Genomic DNA, 20,443 nt, shown 5'->3' with positions numbered 1-20,443 from the left:
AATTCTCAGCACATCATCTGGACAAAATGGGCAAATGAGTGCCTTAATGAGGAGTGATAAGAAATTAGGAGACATATATTTTTCATTGCAGCGGACATATTTTTATATGTAAATCTTAAAGCAAAAATACTTTCAAATGTAAATGAATTCCACTTTCTTTTCTCAAAAGACATGTCAAGCACCTACCAAGCGGTGATTGAAAGGTCTTCAATTTCTCCCCTGCTAGGTCAGTGTAGAACCAACCAGTTTATTACCAGCTGTATTTGAATAGCACTAATCTATGCATCAAGCAGCAGCACTCAGTCTGCACTTGGTAGATAAAGGCAGCTGGCATGCTCCAAGGCCAGGCTGAATATCAAACGATGTCAGATGAATCCTTTTCCCTCCAAAAGAGACCCTGAAAGCAGCAAGACTCCATCCATGATTACAGCCCGTCCAACTGCAGCGCCTCAAAAACTGACTTGAGATGAGAAAAGATTGCGCTATTATTTAAAATCGGTGGAGAAACACAATGTTTTTCACTATGGTGCCAAGCAATTCTCTGAGCCGGAGGTAGAAACAGCATGAGACCATTCCTCTTTTTAAAGAGTGGCACACAAGATTCACTTAGAGGTCATGCAGACATCATATTTTACGCCTGGCACGGAACAGATCTGAATATGAGCCTCCTGGTGAGGGGCAAGCTGTGGCCTGTCCACTTTAAAATCACAACAATAGGCTCAATTTTCCTCCTTTTCAAGAAGCAGAAAACAACTGCTCAGATGGACTTGGTGGATTTACTCTTTTCATTGTGTCTCTAATGGAAATGTCTCAAAACAGCTCCCAGATCCCCTTCACTTTTTGACAATGATGGAAAGGCTCTCCTAATGGAGAAAAGTGTGGCTTCTGTTGGACCAATGTCCTTTCCCGAATGTGCCTGCATGAAGTATTCATGTGTTGTGTTGTGTTGTGTTGTGTGTCCTTTGCTGAGTATGTGTTTGTGTGACATTGCAGGGAGTTTGGCCGCTGGAAGGTGAACAGCTTGGCCCTGGAGAGACAAGAGAACAATGGCTTTTCCTTGCCGCTGGACCCCGAGTTCCTCCAGACTATTAGGCAGCTGGGCAGGAGGCCCAGTCTCAACGCCATCACTGACAACATTATCAGGAAATACGGAACCCACTTCCTGCTCTCTGCTACACTCGGAGGTAAATAAAGTAGACGGGACGTAGTCTCTTTGCTTTTATTGACCTACTTTAGCACAAGGGAGGGGGGATGAGTTGAAATTGTTCTGTTCTGGGAATTCAGGAGGCCCACATCTTTTCAAGACCTCAGGAGCTGCACCATTGTTTCAACTGAAGGAACAAGGGTGTAAATGTAATGGTGTTGAAACTGAATGTAACTGTAATTGCTAATTGTTTCGAACACTAGGTAGATCTTTGTTTCCTCGGGTGACAGATTTGTTGCCTTTCCGGCAATTTCAGTCTCCATTTTACACCTCTAAACATCTCCTTTCCAGCATCTATTCAGACATCACAGTCATGCAGCAGTAAATTCCTGAGAACAGTGTGATGACTATGTGTTGCTTTATCGCATGCTTCAAATTGTGTCTCAAAAATGTTGTTGCTTTCTGTAATCAGTCTAGCTAATCCAATCTTTCTTCAGATGTGATGGTAATCCCAAAGGGAAAACAGCACTTTCATTTCCTGATTTAGTTCCTGAATGCTTTAGTTCATGCTTGTCCATCCCTGTTGCTATCAAACAAAGGTGAAATGTTATAAAAGAATAATGTTTCCTTTTTTAAGTAAAGATCTGGCAGCAATTAGTTTGTCAGTTAAACATTTTCGGAGCTGTAAAGCTTCTTGAGCAGTGCTCTCACAACTAAATATAGTGTATATACTAAATATTGGCTCAAATGTTTCTGGGGTGGTTTTGTCTTTGTTTTAGCACATATCTCTGATTCAACAGTGAAAATCTATTGATTGAGTTGTTTGACAAAAATGTCAGTTCATCCCCTGTCATCCCCCATAACAATAGATGGAAACAGAGTAAGTTAGCCAGAGTCCTGTAATGCGGAGCAAAGCTCCCGTGGCTATCTGCTGCTCAATCTCCTCACAGCTCCTCTGCTGGTTCTTTTCATCTTTTGTTTCTTGAGCAAAAACTCTCAAAGCCATGATGACTACAAACAGTGTAAAAAATAGATTGGAGAGACAATCCCGTATATCATACATTGTAACAGAAACAAGGAAATACTGCAACTAAAGCATGGCTTGATTGATATACTGTAACCTATTAATCATACTGAATAACAGGATTTTAATTATTAAGTGACATATCATTAGATGTTATGTGAGCATTTTGCAAAGTGATTTAAATGTGCTTTATGTAGCATTTAAACATCAATATATCATCATAAAATATGTTTTGATTACTTGTTATAATAAACAAAACCCTGCTCCTAAAGATAAACATCAGTCTTAATAATTTATGTGGCTCAGACAAGAAAAAAATCCTGCTATTGTAACAAAATACAGTAATTCCATGTTTCCAGAGTAGAAATTTTGTTTCAAGTTTCTCTAGAAAAGAGCGTCCGTATCTTGAAAGAAGACAAGAAAATGATTCAGGTAAATTTCTGAAACTTGTTTGGAAACATTTGAAATAATCTCATCATATTAGATTATTTTCTCTGGTTGTTAACAGATTTCAGGTTCTTAGGATGGAGATTTAGTTTTTTTTTCAGTTTGCTGGAGACAAGTGTTAACCTTTGTCTATTCCCACTGGTAATGTACTGTATGTTAGCTCTAGTGTCTATCCAAATTAAAACCGCATTCCCCATAAAACCTAATGTTGTTAGAAAGGATTTTGCCATCGATCTCTCACTCCTTCTACTGCCTGTCAATACACTGTTCTCTGAAAGCTTTAGCTGTGTTTGTACTGAAAGACTTGATCCATAAAGCATCTCAATTTGTGTTGTGTGGCAGTAGCTGTATCACCAATAAATACAATTAGCAGAGGCTGCTAAGTTTATCAGCGACGTCAGAATTACTTTGATAATGATTTATTCATGTTTGACTAGTGGAATGGGATTTTTTTCAATTTAAACTGTCTAAGCTGCATAGGCAGCAGCTTAGTCAGTGGTACTGAACTGGTGTATGTTAGGTAAAAGCAGGTATTAAAGGTATTCATCTTCAGTTAACATTTGCCACCATTGACAGTGTTATATATGTATGTGTATGTTCATTGGGGAAGAGTCATTAATGAAGTGTGTGTACGTGTCTGTGTGTGTGTATTTATAGGGGAAGAGTCATTAATGATCTTTGTGGACAAGCGGAAGTTGAGTCGGACAACTGAAGTGAGTGAATCCAATGGCACAGCTGTGACTCTGGAGGCTCTGCACCAGCTGGCAGCCTCCTACTTCATTGACAGGGAGAGCACCCTGCACAAGCTGCACCACATCCAGATCGCCTCCACTGCCATCAAGGTAAAAAGCCTGCTGCTCTCTAGCGCAATAGGAACACAAATATTCAGATAGTCAACTGCCAAAGCTTTGAATTGCCCCATGGTTTGATTTTTTTTTTTTTTAAATGTATGATTGCAATCGTTTCATGAAGGCATTATTCAAATCTCATTTTGTTTCAGTGGATAAATATAATTATTATATTTTTCAAAACATTGTTGTCTTGATTAGCTCACCCGCTAACTAATTTGATGCAATCATGGCCAGTTTGTAGCATTTGAATGGAAACCCTACAATCAGCAGGTTAATCTCATTTTAATGATAAAAGATGTTATTTATGGCCAATCAGGGTCCAGATCCTTTTTTTTTTGTCCCCTCGCTGTGGATTTAGTCTCCAAATCCATACAGTATATACCCTTTAACCACAAAATGTTTACTTCACATACATCATTATTGATGCACTAACATACACTATACTTCACTATAGAAAAACAATATAATGACAACAGAATAGCATCGGATCTTTACCATGAAATATTGGCTCATATCGGTCTGCACCGTGCATGCAATCCTGCAGCCCTATTGAATGCTATAACATCCACATAGCTGCTTTGTTAATTGTTCTGAGAAAAGTTGATTGAAGCCCCTTGAAAAACACACAAAAATTTCTTTTTTGTTCCCACTAAAATTTGACTTCCTGACTAATAGAGATATGAATAATGGACTGAAGCAGCTGTTTATGTGCTTAAGTTTTTGATATAATAATGACCTTCCCTCTACCCCCTGCATATAACTATTGCAACAAATTAAGAAAATCATGCTCTATAGTTGTCAGTACTTGCCAAGTATTTACCACTTAATACTAATTACTGTATGCGGTTTACAACCCATCAATAGGCTCTCAATGGACTATGCTGGCCCGCTGCAAATCTAGAATACCATTAAGCAGCAAATGATTAAAACATATTTTAAAGGACATAAGGCAACCTCAGTCCTTGGTTGACAGAATTAGACCTCATTTGCAGACTACCCTCAGTATGGACTGATAAACTCCATCCACTTTTCCTGCCATATTTAATTAATGACTTCTTCATAATGAATGCACTTTACAACCTCACCTAATGTTCCAGCCAAAAATCTATGGCAGCTGTTTCATAAGTTACCTCCAGTCATGTCTGCAGCAGAACTCCTCCAAAATAATGTTCCCATCATACTATGTGCAAAAATTATTCAGAGAGAACAACTTTCATGAGGCAACTTCTTATTTATTCATGGATTTATTTCACATTAGACCCAAGAACTGTTGGGTGAAATGTGTCCTACAGCAGTGGTTGTCAAACTTTTTTTGTAAACCAAGGCACTCCCTCATAGTGATTTTTTTTTGTGTGTTTCATGGCAACCTTCCAATATTGGTAACCTTCAGTATTACCACAAGGAAAATAAAGTCAAACACTTCAATATAATACAAAATACAATGGAATAAAATACCCAGCAATAATTTAAGATAAAAATGACAAAAAACTATGATAATAATAAAACAGATAAGACATATTGGAAATAAAACAGTGTGCTGGCAATTGATGAAAAGCTCCAATCAACCGTTTCTGCAAGTCTCAGATCTTCAGGCAGGGAGTTCCAGAGTTGAGATAGCCTTCAGACTTCAGCCATGACTTTGAAAAAGCCAGAAGGGCCCTGCCTGAAGATCTGATCCTGCGCTCTTACTCATAGAGCAGCACTATTTCAGCAACATAACTGGGAGATAAACCATGAAGTTTAAAGGTATTCAGCGAAATCTGAAAATCAATTCTAAAACTTACTGGTAACCTGTGATATGATCTTGTCTTCTAGTATTTGTGAAAGGCCAAGTAGGTCTGTGAGACAGGCTTAACCCTGAATACAATGAATTACAATAAGCTAACTGAGATGATATAAAAGCATGTATGACTTTCTCGAGATCAGGTCTAGAGAGAAAAGAGTTTTTAGATGCTCCTCAGTTGGTAAAAACATGATTAATCGACTATTTTGTGTTTTTTTCATTTAGATAAAGAGCGTTTTGGGACGTGCAGCACTTCATTTCTGATAGACAAGACAATAAATGATGAAAGACAATTTGAGTATGCCATGTTAAGTATATATGTTCAAAAGTGAGCTTACATTTTAGGTTTTCAACAACAAAAAACACACACAATATAATGCATTGATTTTGTTTTTCATTTACTTAGTCTCTGAATTATTAAAATATCTTTGCTGGCGAGAGAGGAGTGTTTTGTCAAGATGTCCCTTGAGCTTACTTGGTACCACTGACTTACCGTGTATGACAAATTTATATACTGCAAATGAGACTTTCCGGTCTGGGATAGCTATATTCCCCTATCCATGAAAAGCTGTAAGCCAAGTAGCTTTCATCATACAGTCTGATTTTAGGTTGTTGAAGTTTGTTTGTTTTTTTTGTGAGCTGAAGTTTTTTGTCTCAGATTGTGTTGAGGGGCTGAGATGTTGCAGCATTTCTTTGAGATCTATTTACAGTGACTAATCTTTCCATCGCTTGCTCTGACAGTCGCTATTTTTGACTGCCGTGCACCTAGAAAGCCTGGTTGTCAGATAGCTTTGTGCGTTACGGTGACAACTAGCTACCGTAAGTGAGCTGCTATCACCGGCTTGAGCTGCGACATAATGGCAATTTAACCGCTTTTGATATCCATTTCTTCCATTTTAATACTTTTGAAATGATTAGCAAATGTTTGATGTGGTGAAGTATTATTTAAAATGTACAGTAAAAGTAAAGTAAACAAAATAGAAATTAAAAACTATAAAAATATATAAAATATATTCTAAATTAAATATATATACATAAAGGCATTTATTCATGTTTTTTTAACAATTCCACATCTCTAAGTTTATAGCTTTTCATTGTTTTTAGCTTGTGATTAACATTATTTTGGTGAGCTGCTGCGTATAATTGCTCTTATAGGGATTTGTGTGAATTTGTGTATATTGTACTGTATTGTATGTATCCTGCGGAAACCTTGGCCTGTCCTTAAGGCACCGCAGGGTGCTGTGGTGCTAGTGTCCTACAGCTGCCACTATAATGAAAGAACATCTTGGATCTGGAAAATGATTGATGAGATGAAGACCTGGTGGTGTCGATAAGCCACAAGGCATATCTGCTAGACGTGATGAATCATAAGTTTATGTTAAATACTGTACACGTGTATTTTTGTTTAATATTTGCCTCACCAAGTCAAAGTGTTTATAAATTATTTAGGAAAAAAAAAAAAACCCAGCATGCAGCATAATCAAATAAACTGACTGCTTGACATTCTTTAATTAACCGGGTGATTAAAAATATAATTATTTTTCTCACTAACCTTGCATTGTATGCACTTTATGGGGCTTTGATGTGACATTGGAGTAGACATGCAAACATGCACGCACAACGAGAAACCAAGAGAGAGATGAAGCAAGAAGTATTGTTTACTTCCCTGCCTGCTCTTTCATGTGTGTATTGTCAGGTCTGTATATGGAACAGCATACTATGCATATCAAGATATGCTTATGATGTAAATATCACCCTGCATCTCTTACTGCTTAATACCCTCGGGGTGTGTTCATTCATCACTCTGTCAGTTCTTATCAAGCAGAATGAATTGAATCAGCTGAGTTTGCTCTTACTGCAGACTGAATTCTCTGTGCTTTCTGAGGAATCTGTTTCCCTCACGTGGCTTGAATGTGTTTACACTCATTTGTGGTAAACAACAACACATTAACGTCACGGAATGTAGGTAATATCAGCATCCTGCAAAAAATACCCCATCTGAGATACTGTCAGCTTCATCAGTCTGTTTGTAATGTGCTCTGTGATGTGATTGCTGCGCTTGTCCCTGCAGTGTTCGTTTTGAGACCGGATGCACCAGAGCCAAACATATCTGACCTGACTAATAGGTCAACATTTATTGCTTTAATGTCAACTGTGTTTGGGTCCGTGGTGGGACCTGCAGCGTCATTGGATAAAAGCGGTGCTTTGTGAGAGAGAAAATGCTACAGATATTTATTTAATTACTGCGTTCACATGTGTAGTACTGAAAAAGATCATACAGTCTCAATTAACTTGAATTACATTGAGATGAGATGATGAAGCCTCTAACAGACAGTACAAAAGCAGACAAAAATTAAATTTTTTGAGCATGGGGCGTTCTTTTGACCTTCAGAACTGTATAAGTGACAAAGTAATCTCTACTCAAAGGTATACTTACCAGGGGTGTGCCCAAATACAAATACATTATTTGGCAAAGCACAAATAGTGGGTTTTATATGAATATTTGTTTCATACAAATATTTTAAAAAAATATTTACTGGGGGTGTTCACCAGAGATAAAGCTGAGCTACTGACACTAGCAAAGTGTTTACAAGGAACTCTCCATAACCTGTTGTTCACCTTCTCCTTTCCACAAAGTTAGGTTGTAAAAAAATAGGCAATAAATGAAAAGTGCAAAGCAATAATCGCCTTTGAAGTTCCTCCCTGCACATTACATGCTGTGCTGTCTCTGTGTTATGGGTGTATAAATAGGTAGAGGTCTGCCTGCGTGAGGCGAGGAGTAAAGTTTTAGCTCAGTAATCAGCGCAGTCGTCTATGATCTGGGAGACTCTAGCTCAAGACCCGATGTGAAGACCTCCTTTGTAATGTAGTTTATTCATGAACACTTATTGTAACACTTTGATTTTCTAAAATTAAGTGTCATAAAAACAAAAACAGGATTTTTAAGCCTCTTTCCACTTTTATTTGAATACAAATACAGATACAAATAATTTTGCTGCCTCAACAAATACAGGTACAAATACAAATACTGGGCCCTCTGCACATCCCTAATTTACACATAATAACACATTTAGTAGGCATTTCTGACTATTTTAGATACTCTACTGAATAAAAAAGGAGAGGAGAGAAAGACATTTGGAGAGGAATGTGGGCTAAAGTTATGACCCTAGTGATAGTGTGAACGAGTAGAGGAAGAGAGGATGGTTCATTAGTTCATCTGTGGGGGTTAGTGGAACTCCAGGTTGGTGCAGTCTGTTTGTATCTGGAAAAAGAACAAGCTTTAGATAACTATGGTACCAACTTCACAAAGCACAAACCATTATTATTAATCATTATTATTAACAGCTCTGTTTTCAGCTTTCTGTCGATGCTTTTTTTTCAGATAATCAAATGGATTTTTGAACGGTTTATTTAGAAGAAGCAGGCAATTATCCTCAACCCATCAACCCATTTATCTGAAAAATTAAAAAATCACTAAATTTGGAGAAACATTGGACAGCACTGACAGTTAGGTATTATGTGGGGATGAAGCAAACAGCTACTTTCATTAATCTGTCAGTTCTTTTTTTATATATTAACCATTTGGTCTATCAAATGTCAGAAAACAATAATTAAAGTATTTCCCCAATTTCCCAAAGCCTGGGGCGATGACAAACTGCTTGTTTTGTCTGACCAAACAGACCAAACCCCAAATGTGTTCAGTTTACAATAATATAATACAGAAAACAAACCAAATCTAATCTAATGAAACTAAATGTCTGGATGTAATGAATTAGAAAACATGATATTAATTGGTACCAAATGAAAGTCTACCTTCTGAAACATGAGAAAGTGAGTACAGGTAATCAACAGTGTGCAGGATTCCTTGCTTCTTCTGAGTCTACAGAATTTTAGTCTTGCACACATATCGTTGGGACTTTGTGGCGTGTTTTGAAATTATTAGGCAGTTGTGAGTACTGGTATTTGCCTTCGCCTCAACAAAGAATCATCTGATTTCGACTGGTTAGCTCTGATTTTATAATATAAATGCAATCTTTAAAAAAACAATTAGCATTTAATAAACCTTTCCATTACTCTGCTTTTTAATTTTCCAGTTACCTGTTTGAGCAACACAGTAGCAGTATTTCAGCAGTTCCATGATGTTCTGTGATTCTCAGATAATTTACATGCTTAGGGGGATGTCACTTCATATACCAGGTAAAAAAAAAAAAAAAAAACAATCATCAGTGAGTAGCATGGAGCCAATAGCGACACTAAGACAGAATTCCACTGGAAAAGCAGAAACATCAGTGTCTATTTCCCTCATTCTGACTGCGTAGCTGCTGCAGCTAAAAAAAAAAACGAAATTGCTTGCCTTTTTCTGAGCCGCAGCTCATTTTTCATTGACTTGTCCTTAGTGATGCCCCACTATACAGTCCATCAGAGATAAAATTGTACATTCTCTAAAGTGAATTGGCAAGCGGACGTTGAGCTGATTTGGCAGCCGCCACTGAACCAAAGTGCTGCTAAAAACCTCTCTGATTGAGATGAATAGAGAAAAAGCCCTCTGGGGTACATTTGTTTGTGAGGCATTTTCAGGTGACTGATGTAAAATATTCACGGCGTCAGCAGCCTTTAGTTCCGAACATGGGTTTTTACCTCAACCCAATGAAGACAGATGCCAAAACAAAGCTACTTTTAAGAAGAGCACTGGTCCCCTGGTTTTAAGAGATAACATATTTTAAATGGTAGAAATGCCTGGCCTGAAGGCCTGTAGAACTGAGCGCAGCAGCACTGGAAAATAATCAAAGACAGGAAAAATGAGATAGATAGGAGTGCGGAAAAAAAAAAAAAGTCTCTGCAGTTACATAGTGTGATGAATCAGCCCTTCCATTTTAGTAATTCCCTTTGAGAGCCTCCGTCATTTGTCAAACATTTTGTGGCATGAGTTAAGGTGTCATATGCGACTGAACTGAGGAGATGAGACGAGGACAGACAGGCCCTATTTAGCAGGCCTCTTAGCCAGGGATTGAGGTGCAGTAGTTACACAGGAAATGTTGCATCAATCAATGCGCTTACCTTTGATTTGCAGCCCAGGCTCCACCGTATTGAAGATTCATTAAACTAAAGTTGGGAGGAGAATATCATTGACGGGGAGGAGAAGTGATAAGGAATGTTTGACCCAATTTGCCGTGTGAGTCTTGAGTGTTCAGTCAGTCATGCGGCGTTGCGCTTCATTTGTCTCAGCAGAAGAAGAGAACACTGAGTTAGACTGAGCTTCAGAAATCAGATAATGGCTGCTGAGGAAGGGTTGCAGCGAACACGGCTTCTCTGAGTTTGGGGCAGTTTTGATGGCAGGATAAAAAAAAAAGAACGAAACTAAATAAGAAAAACAAAGCACTCTGTCAGTCCTCTGTCATCACTGCTGTGGATGAATTATTCATTACGTGCAGATATTTTTTAGCATCTTTATTATTCAGAAAGGAAGATAAATGTTCTTCTTTTGGTCTTTTCACCATGTCCTCAACCTTTTTTAACATTTAACAATATCTATAAGTTTCTCTCCTAGATATGTTATAGGTTAAGAGGCCTCAGATAATTGTATAAATACTTGGATAGATACAGCTTCTGGCTTTAGTCTGATGTCTGACTCCGGATATAAAGATTTTTAAGAATTCCACTTCTCCCAGCTAGGATTTGTCTCTAATCTGCAGCTGGTTTTTAAAAAAAAAAAAAAAAAAAAAAGTCAAGCTTAGAGAGCAAAAATAAATACACAGAATCAAATTTGCTCTTTTGGCCCCATTTCAAGTGACTAGTACTTCCTGTAAAATAGCATAGCTTAGTTTCCCTTAAAGAGACTCAGTAAACATAACGCCACATACGGTATTAAATTCCACTTTCTTCTACCAAAGGTTCCCCTCTGCTCCCCTGTGGCTTTGAGTAGCTTTTTTTTTTTTTCTTCCTTTTTGAGGGCACACAATAATCTCATTCTGATGCTATTTTCCTTCCTCTTCCCCCTTTTTCTTGCTTATAGTTTATAAGCTTATCCCTCGCCGGCTGACATTAGAGTGTAAGCCAGTGCAACAAAGTGGTCTTAAAACACGCATTGCAATCCTCAAAGACTGAATAAACAGGCGGAAATGTATCTCAGATGCAAATGTGGATTTGCACATCTACTATGCCTTGGTGATTAAGCGAACAACAATTCTTGAAGGTGCAGCCAATGAGGCAATTTTGAAATGAGCGATGATTTTCATGAAACATTAATGCCATCTTGTACTTTTTTTTTTTTTTTTTCCCAACGAGCAGAAAGTGCAGCCATTTAGAGTCCATTGTTGCTCAAACATCTGACAACACAAGCTCACTAAGTGACATTTTATGCTGTTTTTCGTGGAATTATTCATATGAGGGATTTGCAGCAGTGATGAATCTTCATCAGTAAAAATGCTCTCAACTAACTGGTGTTATAATAATATTACAGCCTTACATTTTTAAATAATGGATGAGCCTCAGAGCCATCTGTATCAGTGGACCATGTTAACAGGCTAAGTGCTGTGTTGCCCTGCCAGGGCCGCACACCAATAACACAAAGGCTATCATCCATCTATATACTGTGAAAGACATGGCATAATCTGATTTAGATAATACAAGTCTTTTAATAGCACACTTGTAGTATCATTTCCTTTTATCGTGCCCATTTTATTCAATTTATTAGTTGTAAATATTCAGTTTCAACCCCTCAGTAAAATCAGATAATACATATCGCTGCCTCTCAGCAGAGTCAAGATTGAGATAGATAGAGTTTTAAAATATTTGGTTGTGTATTTTTTTTTCCATTTGACCTATTTTGTTTTTAATGAATCAACATTTCTTTTATGTACTATTCACTATATGTGCTATAATTTGCAGCAGCAGCAGCAGCTATTACAAATTTATGCAGCAAATTAAGCATATTTGAACTTGAACTTGTGGCACAGAAAGAGGTGTGTGTTTCCTCGTGTGAGTGTGTTTAACCGCCCTACTGGGAGCGCTGAGCACAACAGTATCTCTCCTCCTGCACTGTAAAAACATAATAAACCTAGGAGCTGTGCAGCTTTTTCCTCCGGTTACAATGCCAAATGTGGTCTCTGGCTCTCACCTGCACCAAAAGTTGAAAACGTCACATCCTGAGCCATCACACTTGTGCACTGAGCCACTGCGCTGCGGAAGACTATGTCAACTTTCCAAACAGCCGTGTTTTCATGAACAATGTATTTTGGCAGCAAGCAGAGCTACGCTATCACTACAGAGTGTAATATGAAGCCTTCAGGGCTCACTTGGGAATGTTTGCATGCTGCCTGAATATACAGACTGGTGAGAAATTAAAGGAAAAATCTGAATAAATGAGTGCAGAAACGTAACAGATGCTTCCATATAGACATGAGGGACTGAATTATTTGATGAGTGTGAAAATGATGGGAATCATATAGCACGTCCTCATAAAAAATAAAAAATAAAAAACCCCACGACAGTATAGATCTAAAATTCAGCCAGCAAAAATGAGCTATAGTTATGTATACGCCTTCTAGCAGCTGTAGTAATTATGAGCGGGGGAAGTGACACAGTTCAGATGACGTCAATATAAGGTGACATCTTTATTAGGGGGAGACGGGCTAGATAGTTAGTTAGATGGAAAAAAGTGGAAACGTATCATGTTTCTGTGGGTCGGGACCTTTTTTGGACTATGTGACTGTTGCCGACGAAGGTTGCGTAACTTAAAGGAAGTACTGACTACGTTTCAAATGATTTTTAACTCAAACCATCATCTTTCCATAACCCTAACCAAGTGCTTTTTGTGCCTAAACCTAACCAGACACAGCATTGTCACACTGTAAAACATAATTTTTTTTTTTTTTAACAGTGATTTGTAATGGTTGTGGAAAGGTGCATTTTACGCTAGTATGGGTCGTTCTGGAGTCAATCAACCTGTGTAATTGTTTAATTAGGATGTGTTGGAGTCACATCTTATGGCCTTCATGATGACGGGAATTTCATTAGTTTTGCAGATACACTTATAAACCAAATTATTAAAATTTTGACCTGTTGATGGCACTAACTGAAAATTAAGGGATCACTAATACTACAATTCACTCAACATGAGACATACTGTATGCATTGCCGTCTCTGCAGCCATGCCACCAGTGTGGCTAAACTCCTGTGTTGGTTTTTTCCTAATTTGTCAGCCATCTGTGGTTAACTGGCTGGTCCTTAACTCTCCATTCTCTTTTATGAGGTGATGCTATACTTTGTAGGGCCACAGTATATGTAAATTCATATTTGTTGAGCTTGGTGGTAGCCTTACCTTGTGAGTCTGAGCTCACTTGTGAGTCGCAATTAAACATTCACTGGTTCATTGTTTCTCTGCACAATGATTGGACAAAGACAGACAGAGACTTTTGAATTAGGTATACATTTGTGAAAATGAATAATTAATGAAAGACCATAATTCAGTATAACTTTTAGTGGAATCACATCATGACAATCTCACCATATAGTTTTACCGAAGTCAAACTGAAGTTTTTTGTTTCATGTGAAAAGGGAATAGTGGAATACAGTTCATTGCATTGAACGTCAATGTAAGCACTTGTGATTTGGCCTTAATTCCCATCATGATAGAAATTAATGGTTGATTTTAGGTCTCTAGAAGTTACACACAGAATATTTTCAGTGTTAATAAATCCTAAAATAGTATTTAGGCAGTGATAAGACATCAAAAGGCATGCCTGGAGGGCAAAGTGAAATTCATTGTGATAAGATAAATAAGTCACGTTCACAGCAAGCGTAAGCATCACAAACTGCTTATTCTAGGAAAGCCTTTAAGTGCGATTAAATGTTCCATTAAATGCAGCTGTTAGTTATTCCAACACAGTCAGCACAATTATCTTGTACTCAATTATGGCACATTAATAATTTTCCCACCAACCGATAAATGTCATTTACATTAGAGAATAACTTTTATGTTTTTTTTTTTTTTTCCCCCTTTTAGCAAAAGAAGGACCCCATGGGGTCTTGAAAATAGTGAAATATACAAAAAGGATTTTTCTTTTTGGGGTCGATTTCTAATAGAGAAGGCTGACTGTGCACACATGCTCTGCTCCACTGGGTTCTTTTTGCAGATGGTCTCATTGCTATGCATAGAAAAGCCATCATTAGATTTGCATTTGGTCAATTTTCCCCTTTAAGTTGGACATCTGTCTGTGTTAGAAATTAATCTGCTGATCCCTACGGAGGCTGCTCGGATTTTAATTAATTGTGTTAACGCGTCAATAATAAAAAAGAAGAATGGAAATCAGTTACTCTCCCTTTCTCGCTCTCTTTTTAGGCTCCCTCTGCCTGTCCTGTCTAAAATAATGATGTCATTGTCTTCAAAAGACTTTATTTCAGTAACTGTGAACTCACAAGAGTAGCTCAGTTGATGTTTTCTTCTATATTTCACTGAAAATATATCATATGACTGTACGTACCAGTACCTTACATGCAGACCTCTTCATCCTTGTGTATCTCTGCACGAAGTTTCCTCATTGACTTTGTAGTTGTCAAAAATAGATGTCAGAAGAAAGAACTTTTCTGCCCACAGCGGCAAAAGTGTACTGTTTCCTCCTGGCTGGATACCACGGTTGCTGTCATTAATCTAGCAAGGAGATGTGGTTACTTCTATTGGACCTTTGGGAAAATATTAAAATAAGACACCGTCATGGTGTTTGGCAATAATTCGCAAGTGACAGCGAAGGAGATGGATTTCCCTTCAGGTTGGCAGTTTATCTTTGCTGCCTGTGGAGTCTGGATATACGTGTGCTCTAAATCAGGCTTTTGTTAAGGATGATTGAGCTGAGATTGTGAGCAATCTAACTATGAGCTCAAAGGGGAGGATAGATTCTAGACTTTTTTTTTTTTTTATGTTTGTGTTTATCTGTTTTTTATCAGCAAAAATCTGGTGTTATGCCTTTGAGGCTTGGATATAGTACATCTTCCAAAACATGCTGCAGAAGTTGGGAGATCTTTTCATGCCTTTTCTTAAAAAGTATTCTGTTTTTTTCTTAACTTTTATTTCTCGTTTCCATTTTTTTTTTTTACCCAATTTCTACTGTTGCGCTCACCCAAATTAATTTGGAAAGTATTTCTTTTTTCATAACATTCAAGCCGAATGTCTTTATAACTGTGTAATGTGTTAAAATGAAAATCTCTGACCTTTAAGCTTTTCAAGATGGTCTATTATCTGCTTAACTGAGTTCACTTCACATATTGGGGCAATTATTGGGGTGTGTACCTGACTGTTTTAGGAATTTTTCACTCAGTTTTGTTTTGCTATCAGTGTTACTTTTTGCATTTTTTTTCATGAATGGTAGCATTTGTTTGCTGCTTTTAGTTCTGTTTTTATCAACCTGTGCCACATGTTTCAACGAAAAGAACACCTGGGTATACTTTGGTATAATTTAGCAGCTGCTGTACAATAGTAGTGTATAATTTAAGGTTTTTTTGTTTTTTTTTTTCTTCAAGGGAGAAATAAATGTTCTTGTAGAAGTTGTATGATATTGGCTGCACTCATGGTCCATTGTGAGTGGGCTAATCTGTATGAAAACTGCCACTCAACTCCTCTAAAATATGTGAGTACAGTAAGAAATGAGCCTATAAAATGTGTTACTCTCTAACAGTGGAGTGGTGGACTGAGAGCAATAATTTAAGTTTGCATGACATGGAGCCCAGAAGCTCGTTTTGAAGCACAACCTGGACCCCTTTACTGATGCACATCAAAGTTTGAAAACCACTTTGACTCTATCAGGTCTTTCAAATGGACATCATGTGAAATTATTAATAGAGTGTGCCCCTTTTTTATCCAAAATATCGAGTGACTGTGTTTCAAAAGACTATGTGAACTGAGTTCGACTAGATGGTCACCTTATTCAACGTGCAAGAGGAATTTGTCTGATATACATGCTTGCACTCAGTTACTGTGTGCTAAAACCCCTTTGTCTACAATGTACCTTAATGCATCAGTGTCAGATTAATTTTGACAACAGAGTATAACCTAATGGCTTTAGAAAATAGAAGCAGTCTCCATAAAAATAGTTTGTTTTCTTGTGCTTTCAGTGTATTATTCGATTCAGTCAATCCATATATTTAATGGCAACATTTTAATTTAGGATAAATGTAAATATAGAATTTGTTTTTGCGTAAAGGCAGCAGAGGATGAGCAGCGAGCTTTAATAGATCACCCAACTGGTAATAGAAATAAACACATTCAGTTCCAGTGGGGCTTTGGATCAGTTATCTGCCTCAACAACTTCAAAAGCATCATTTATTTGGCACACAGTGGTGCTTTTATTAAAAAACAGGAAGAGGACAAGTTCACTACTTGCTCATATAAATACAAGCAAGCAACAGGTGCCATACAAGAAACATCTATCTATATCTACTCTTCCACACCGTTAGGTTTGCTGTCAGATTGCTGTTTTCTAAAATGTTACATTATCAACAGCCTTGATATTACTTTTTGCTATCCCAACACTGGTTAAAGGTTATGGAGAGTGGGTCTTTTGTCACAGACAAGGAGAAAACCTTAGAGTACAAATGTTTTTATGAATTTACCAAGCAAATTGCAAAGTCATTTCACACAGTTTCAGCTGAGAGACAAGGACACGGCGATGTTTACCGCACAGACTGTTTATTCAGACAGTCAACGGCTTTTTGAAAATCCAGACAATCCTCGCACACAAAACTCACTGCTTAACTGTTCATAGGCCTCTGTATGTACACATTTTTTCTTCAAATAAAACCGTTTCTTCACAAATATGAGCTGGAAGAGGCTGGAGGAAGTGTTTTTTTTTCATTCTCCAACTGTTCTAAATCAATTAACCTGACTACTTTGAACAGGTATGTAAAACCAAATGTCCTCTCTGCCTCCTTCAAACATCCTCGCTCAAAACAGAACAGCCATGATCTTATTTTGAATCTTTTGAGTGTTTTTTGCTGTCAAATCTGACTTAGATATAAATTACTTAAAACAGAAATAAAAGTTTTAATTGCTATTTATGTACACATAGGTGTTGTGTGACAGATTGTCAGAAAGAAAAACATGTTTTAATGATGCACAGAGCATAGATATAGACGGTGGCCATATCCTCTATAGACGTGCTGGTAGATGACCTTCTCTCGGAGCCAAATCAACAACTTCTGCCAACATGTTTGGCGCCTCACCTCATGTCAATGAACCATTTCCTAGATTTGCACAAGAGTTCTCTAGGGACTAGAGAAACTCATGCTAACCAAATGTGTTATCTCCTCCCAAGATAGCATATTTTGATATCCTCCCTCCTGTGTAGATTTCTTGGGATGCCATTTATTCTCTCATGGAGACTTTATACCTCCCACACAGGCACATCACTTTCTCTAAGGAGAAAGTTTTGTGGTGAAACCTGCTCTCACATCACCAAATTGCCAGGCTGCCATTGCACTCTTTTAAAAAGAGTGAAAAAGGGTTACTTGATTGGTCATACTTGAAATAATCACACCTACTGACAATATAATCTTATAGTAGTTCTATTTTCAACTCTGCCACAGGTCGACCAAAGTAGCCAAAAGCCACTCACTGCGCCATTTAATGGGGGCCTATTATGCTTTTCTTTATTTTCAGTCATATATATATTGTTACAATGTCTGATGTTCATATTAAATGTGGCTGATGTGTCGAATAATGAGGTAAATGTATGTCGAAGTCCTTGTGAGCAAAAAGCACTGACTTCAGATTGCTCTGAATGCTCAATGTTTCTACTTTCAGCCTGAGCTGATGTCGGCTGGTGACAGATTTCTTTTTATGGTCACCTGCTCCACACACAGCACACGAGTTAACTGCTCTGCTCCGTTACCATTATGGCATTTTTCCATTGTTTTGGGGGGTAGTCATGCTGAACATGACTCCATTACACAACACTGCAAAGTAAAATGAGTTATTTACCTGTTGGAGGTGTGCTGGTTGTCATCAAACATCATCATCACTGTGGCTGTTTCTGCTCAAACTATTCCTCCTTATTTCGAACTGATCCACTAAACAAATAGCTCAAAATACCTCCATTTATTGTTGTGTCGCCCAGTTTTTAGTGCCACTAACACAGCTCTGCTAATTTAGTGAGGAAGATGTTTCACTTTCTGTAAATTCTTCACAATAAAAGTCTCCCATTATTTAGTAATTAGCAGTAAAGCAGGAAACATTGGGTTTGCTTCAACGGTAACTTAACATGAGTCTGATACATGCTGCCCCTTGGCAGCTTCTGGAAAGCTGGCTAATCAGAACAGAGTGGGCTCACCTGGAGGGGGGCCCTGAAGAGACAGGAGCTGAAATGGACTGTTCAGAGACAGAGACTGTGCGTATGAGATAAATGAGGAGTTTTTTTAAACTGTGAATCATGCAAAGCCACTGTAGTGGAGTCCAAAAATAAAAATTTAGAACTGGAAATGAGCATAATAAGTCCTCTTTAAACTCACATCAGAGACCTTTAACAGAGCTTTGTGTTGTATGATTTAAAAATAAAGCCATAAAAAAGAGAAAAACTAGTGTGAGCATTAATGTTGTAGGTTCCATTGTCATTTTCTGGCTGTCTTTGAGCAACCAGTAACACTTTAGCCACCATTTATTTGAATTTTCCATTATCAAGTTATAACCACAGTGCATCTCAAATGTACTATAAGCTCTTCAAAAATGTCAGTAATAGATAACAATCCCTATGTATCTATCATTAATGTTGTGGTAAATCATTAAGGAATACAGATCAATAAATGAGCTTCTGATAATTACTGTAGATATGTCACAAATAAAACTTTGGTGGTTGTGTAGTAAAGTGAGTGTGTCGTGTAAGTCTGCAAGATAGACTCTTCACGAAAATCCAGATAATAAACTTGGTGATTATGCCTGTTTAGCATCAGCATATTAGCATTGTCATTGTGAGCATGTTAGCATGCCGACCTTAACATTTGGCTTAAAGCACTGTTGTGCGTGTAAGTCAAGCCCCACAGAGCCACCATTAAAATAAGAGAGAAAGCCTACTGTGACCATTCTAGATAACTTCAACTGGTTCATTTTATCTGGTTAACATCAAGTTAGTCTGGATTAGTTAAACCGCATTTGAAGAACAGATCCACAATTGATGGAGAGGATTTTGTTACTAATCCTGTGTAGTCTTGTAACAATCTTGTATCATGTAAAACTTTGCACTGAGCCATTACATCAATCTTCTTATGTAACTGAATTGGACATGCTTACACTGGCGTCACAATGGATTTTAGCATGTTACAAGTGTCAGTGGACATCGTAATGGATAAACACAATATAGAGATGAATTTGACAGATGACACCGCAGCTTGCTCATTACGCTTTACTCCAGGGATCCTTATCACAACTCAATTTCCAACCCACTAGCTCACAAAGTCATTATCCTAAATATGATTTGCACAATGAAGAAGTCTCACTAATATGTAATATATTTTGTGTTTCTAAGAAGAGGAGATAAAGATATGGAAGGAGTGTTGTTAATCTTATTCTGCATGACATTTTGTTTTGTTTTCTCTCTCTCTTCCTCTTCCTTTCTTTTTCCTGTTTCTCGCTCTCTCTTTGTATATTTAATGCCATTAGTGGGTTTCCTCCTCAGTATGGATTATTGTTATGTGCCTGTGTTTTTCCTCCCTTTAGGTGACCGAAACAAGGACGGGACCTCTTGGATGCAGTAACTATGACAACCTCGACTCTGTCAGCTCCGTTTTGGTTCAGAGCCCCGAAAACAAGATTCATTTGCAAGGTTGGCCATCCATAATTGAACTCCCCCAATTTCTGATGGAATTGTCACAGTGTCTGTTCTCTGGCAAGCTTATAACTGCAGCACGAGAGTGTCAGAACGAATTTAGCTTCAATCAATCTTTTTTTTTTCTTTTTTTTGCCATGCACGCTCGCATAGTTCTGAAGTGAATCCCAGACAGTACGGATTCAGAACAAAAGTAGCAGAACTGTGCAGTAAAAATAAAACTTTAAGTGAATCTCAGCATATTGCATGTGACGCCAAGCATATGTCAAGTGTGGCAGAAAACTAGAGAAAATGAGTGCTGGGCCTTCAATGATTTACAGATCTAGCATACAACAGTAATCTAAACACACTTTCTGCAATACCTAAAGTACTTACAGCTCCTTTGTC

At 37.7% G+C, this 20,443-nt stretch overlaps 1 protein-coding gene across 1 annotated transcript in view; it reads left to right on the top strand.

Moving 5' to 3' along the window:
• brinp3a.1 (bone morphogenetic protein/retinoic acid inducible neural-specific 3a, tandem duplicate 1) overlaps window positions 1-20,443 on the top strand; it is a 49,708-nt gene that overhangs the window by 18,530 nt on the left and 10,735 nt on the right. The window contains exons 3-5 of the mRNA XM_044360500.1: window positions 994-1,184; window positions 3,273-3,457; window positions 19,948-20,053. Of these exons, the coding sequence (XP_044216435.1) occupies window positions 994-1,184; window positions 3,273-3,457; window positions 19,948-20,053 (482 nt within the window). The remainder of the gene's footprint in view (window positions 1-993; window positions 1,185-3,272; window positions 3,458-19,947; window positions 20,054-20,443) is intronic.

This window comes from Thunnus albacares, chromosome 9 (assembly GCF_914725855.1).
Source record: "Thunnus albacares chromosome 9, fThuAlb1.1, whole genome shotgun sequence".
NCBI classification, from domain to species: Eukaryota; Metazoa; Chordata; class Actinopteri; order Scombriformes; family Scombridae; genus Thunnus; species Thunnus albacares.
The sequence above is the reverse complement of the archived record's forward strand: the minus strand, read 5'-3'. Positions and strand labels throughout refer to the sequence as shown.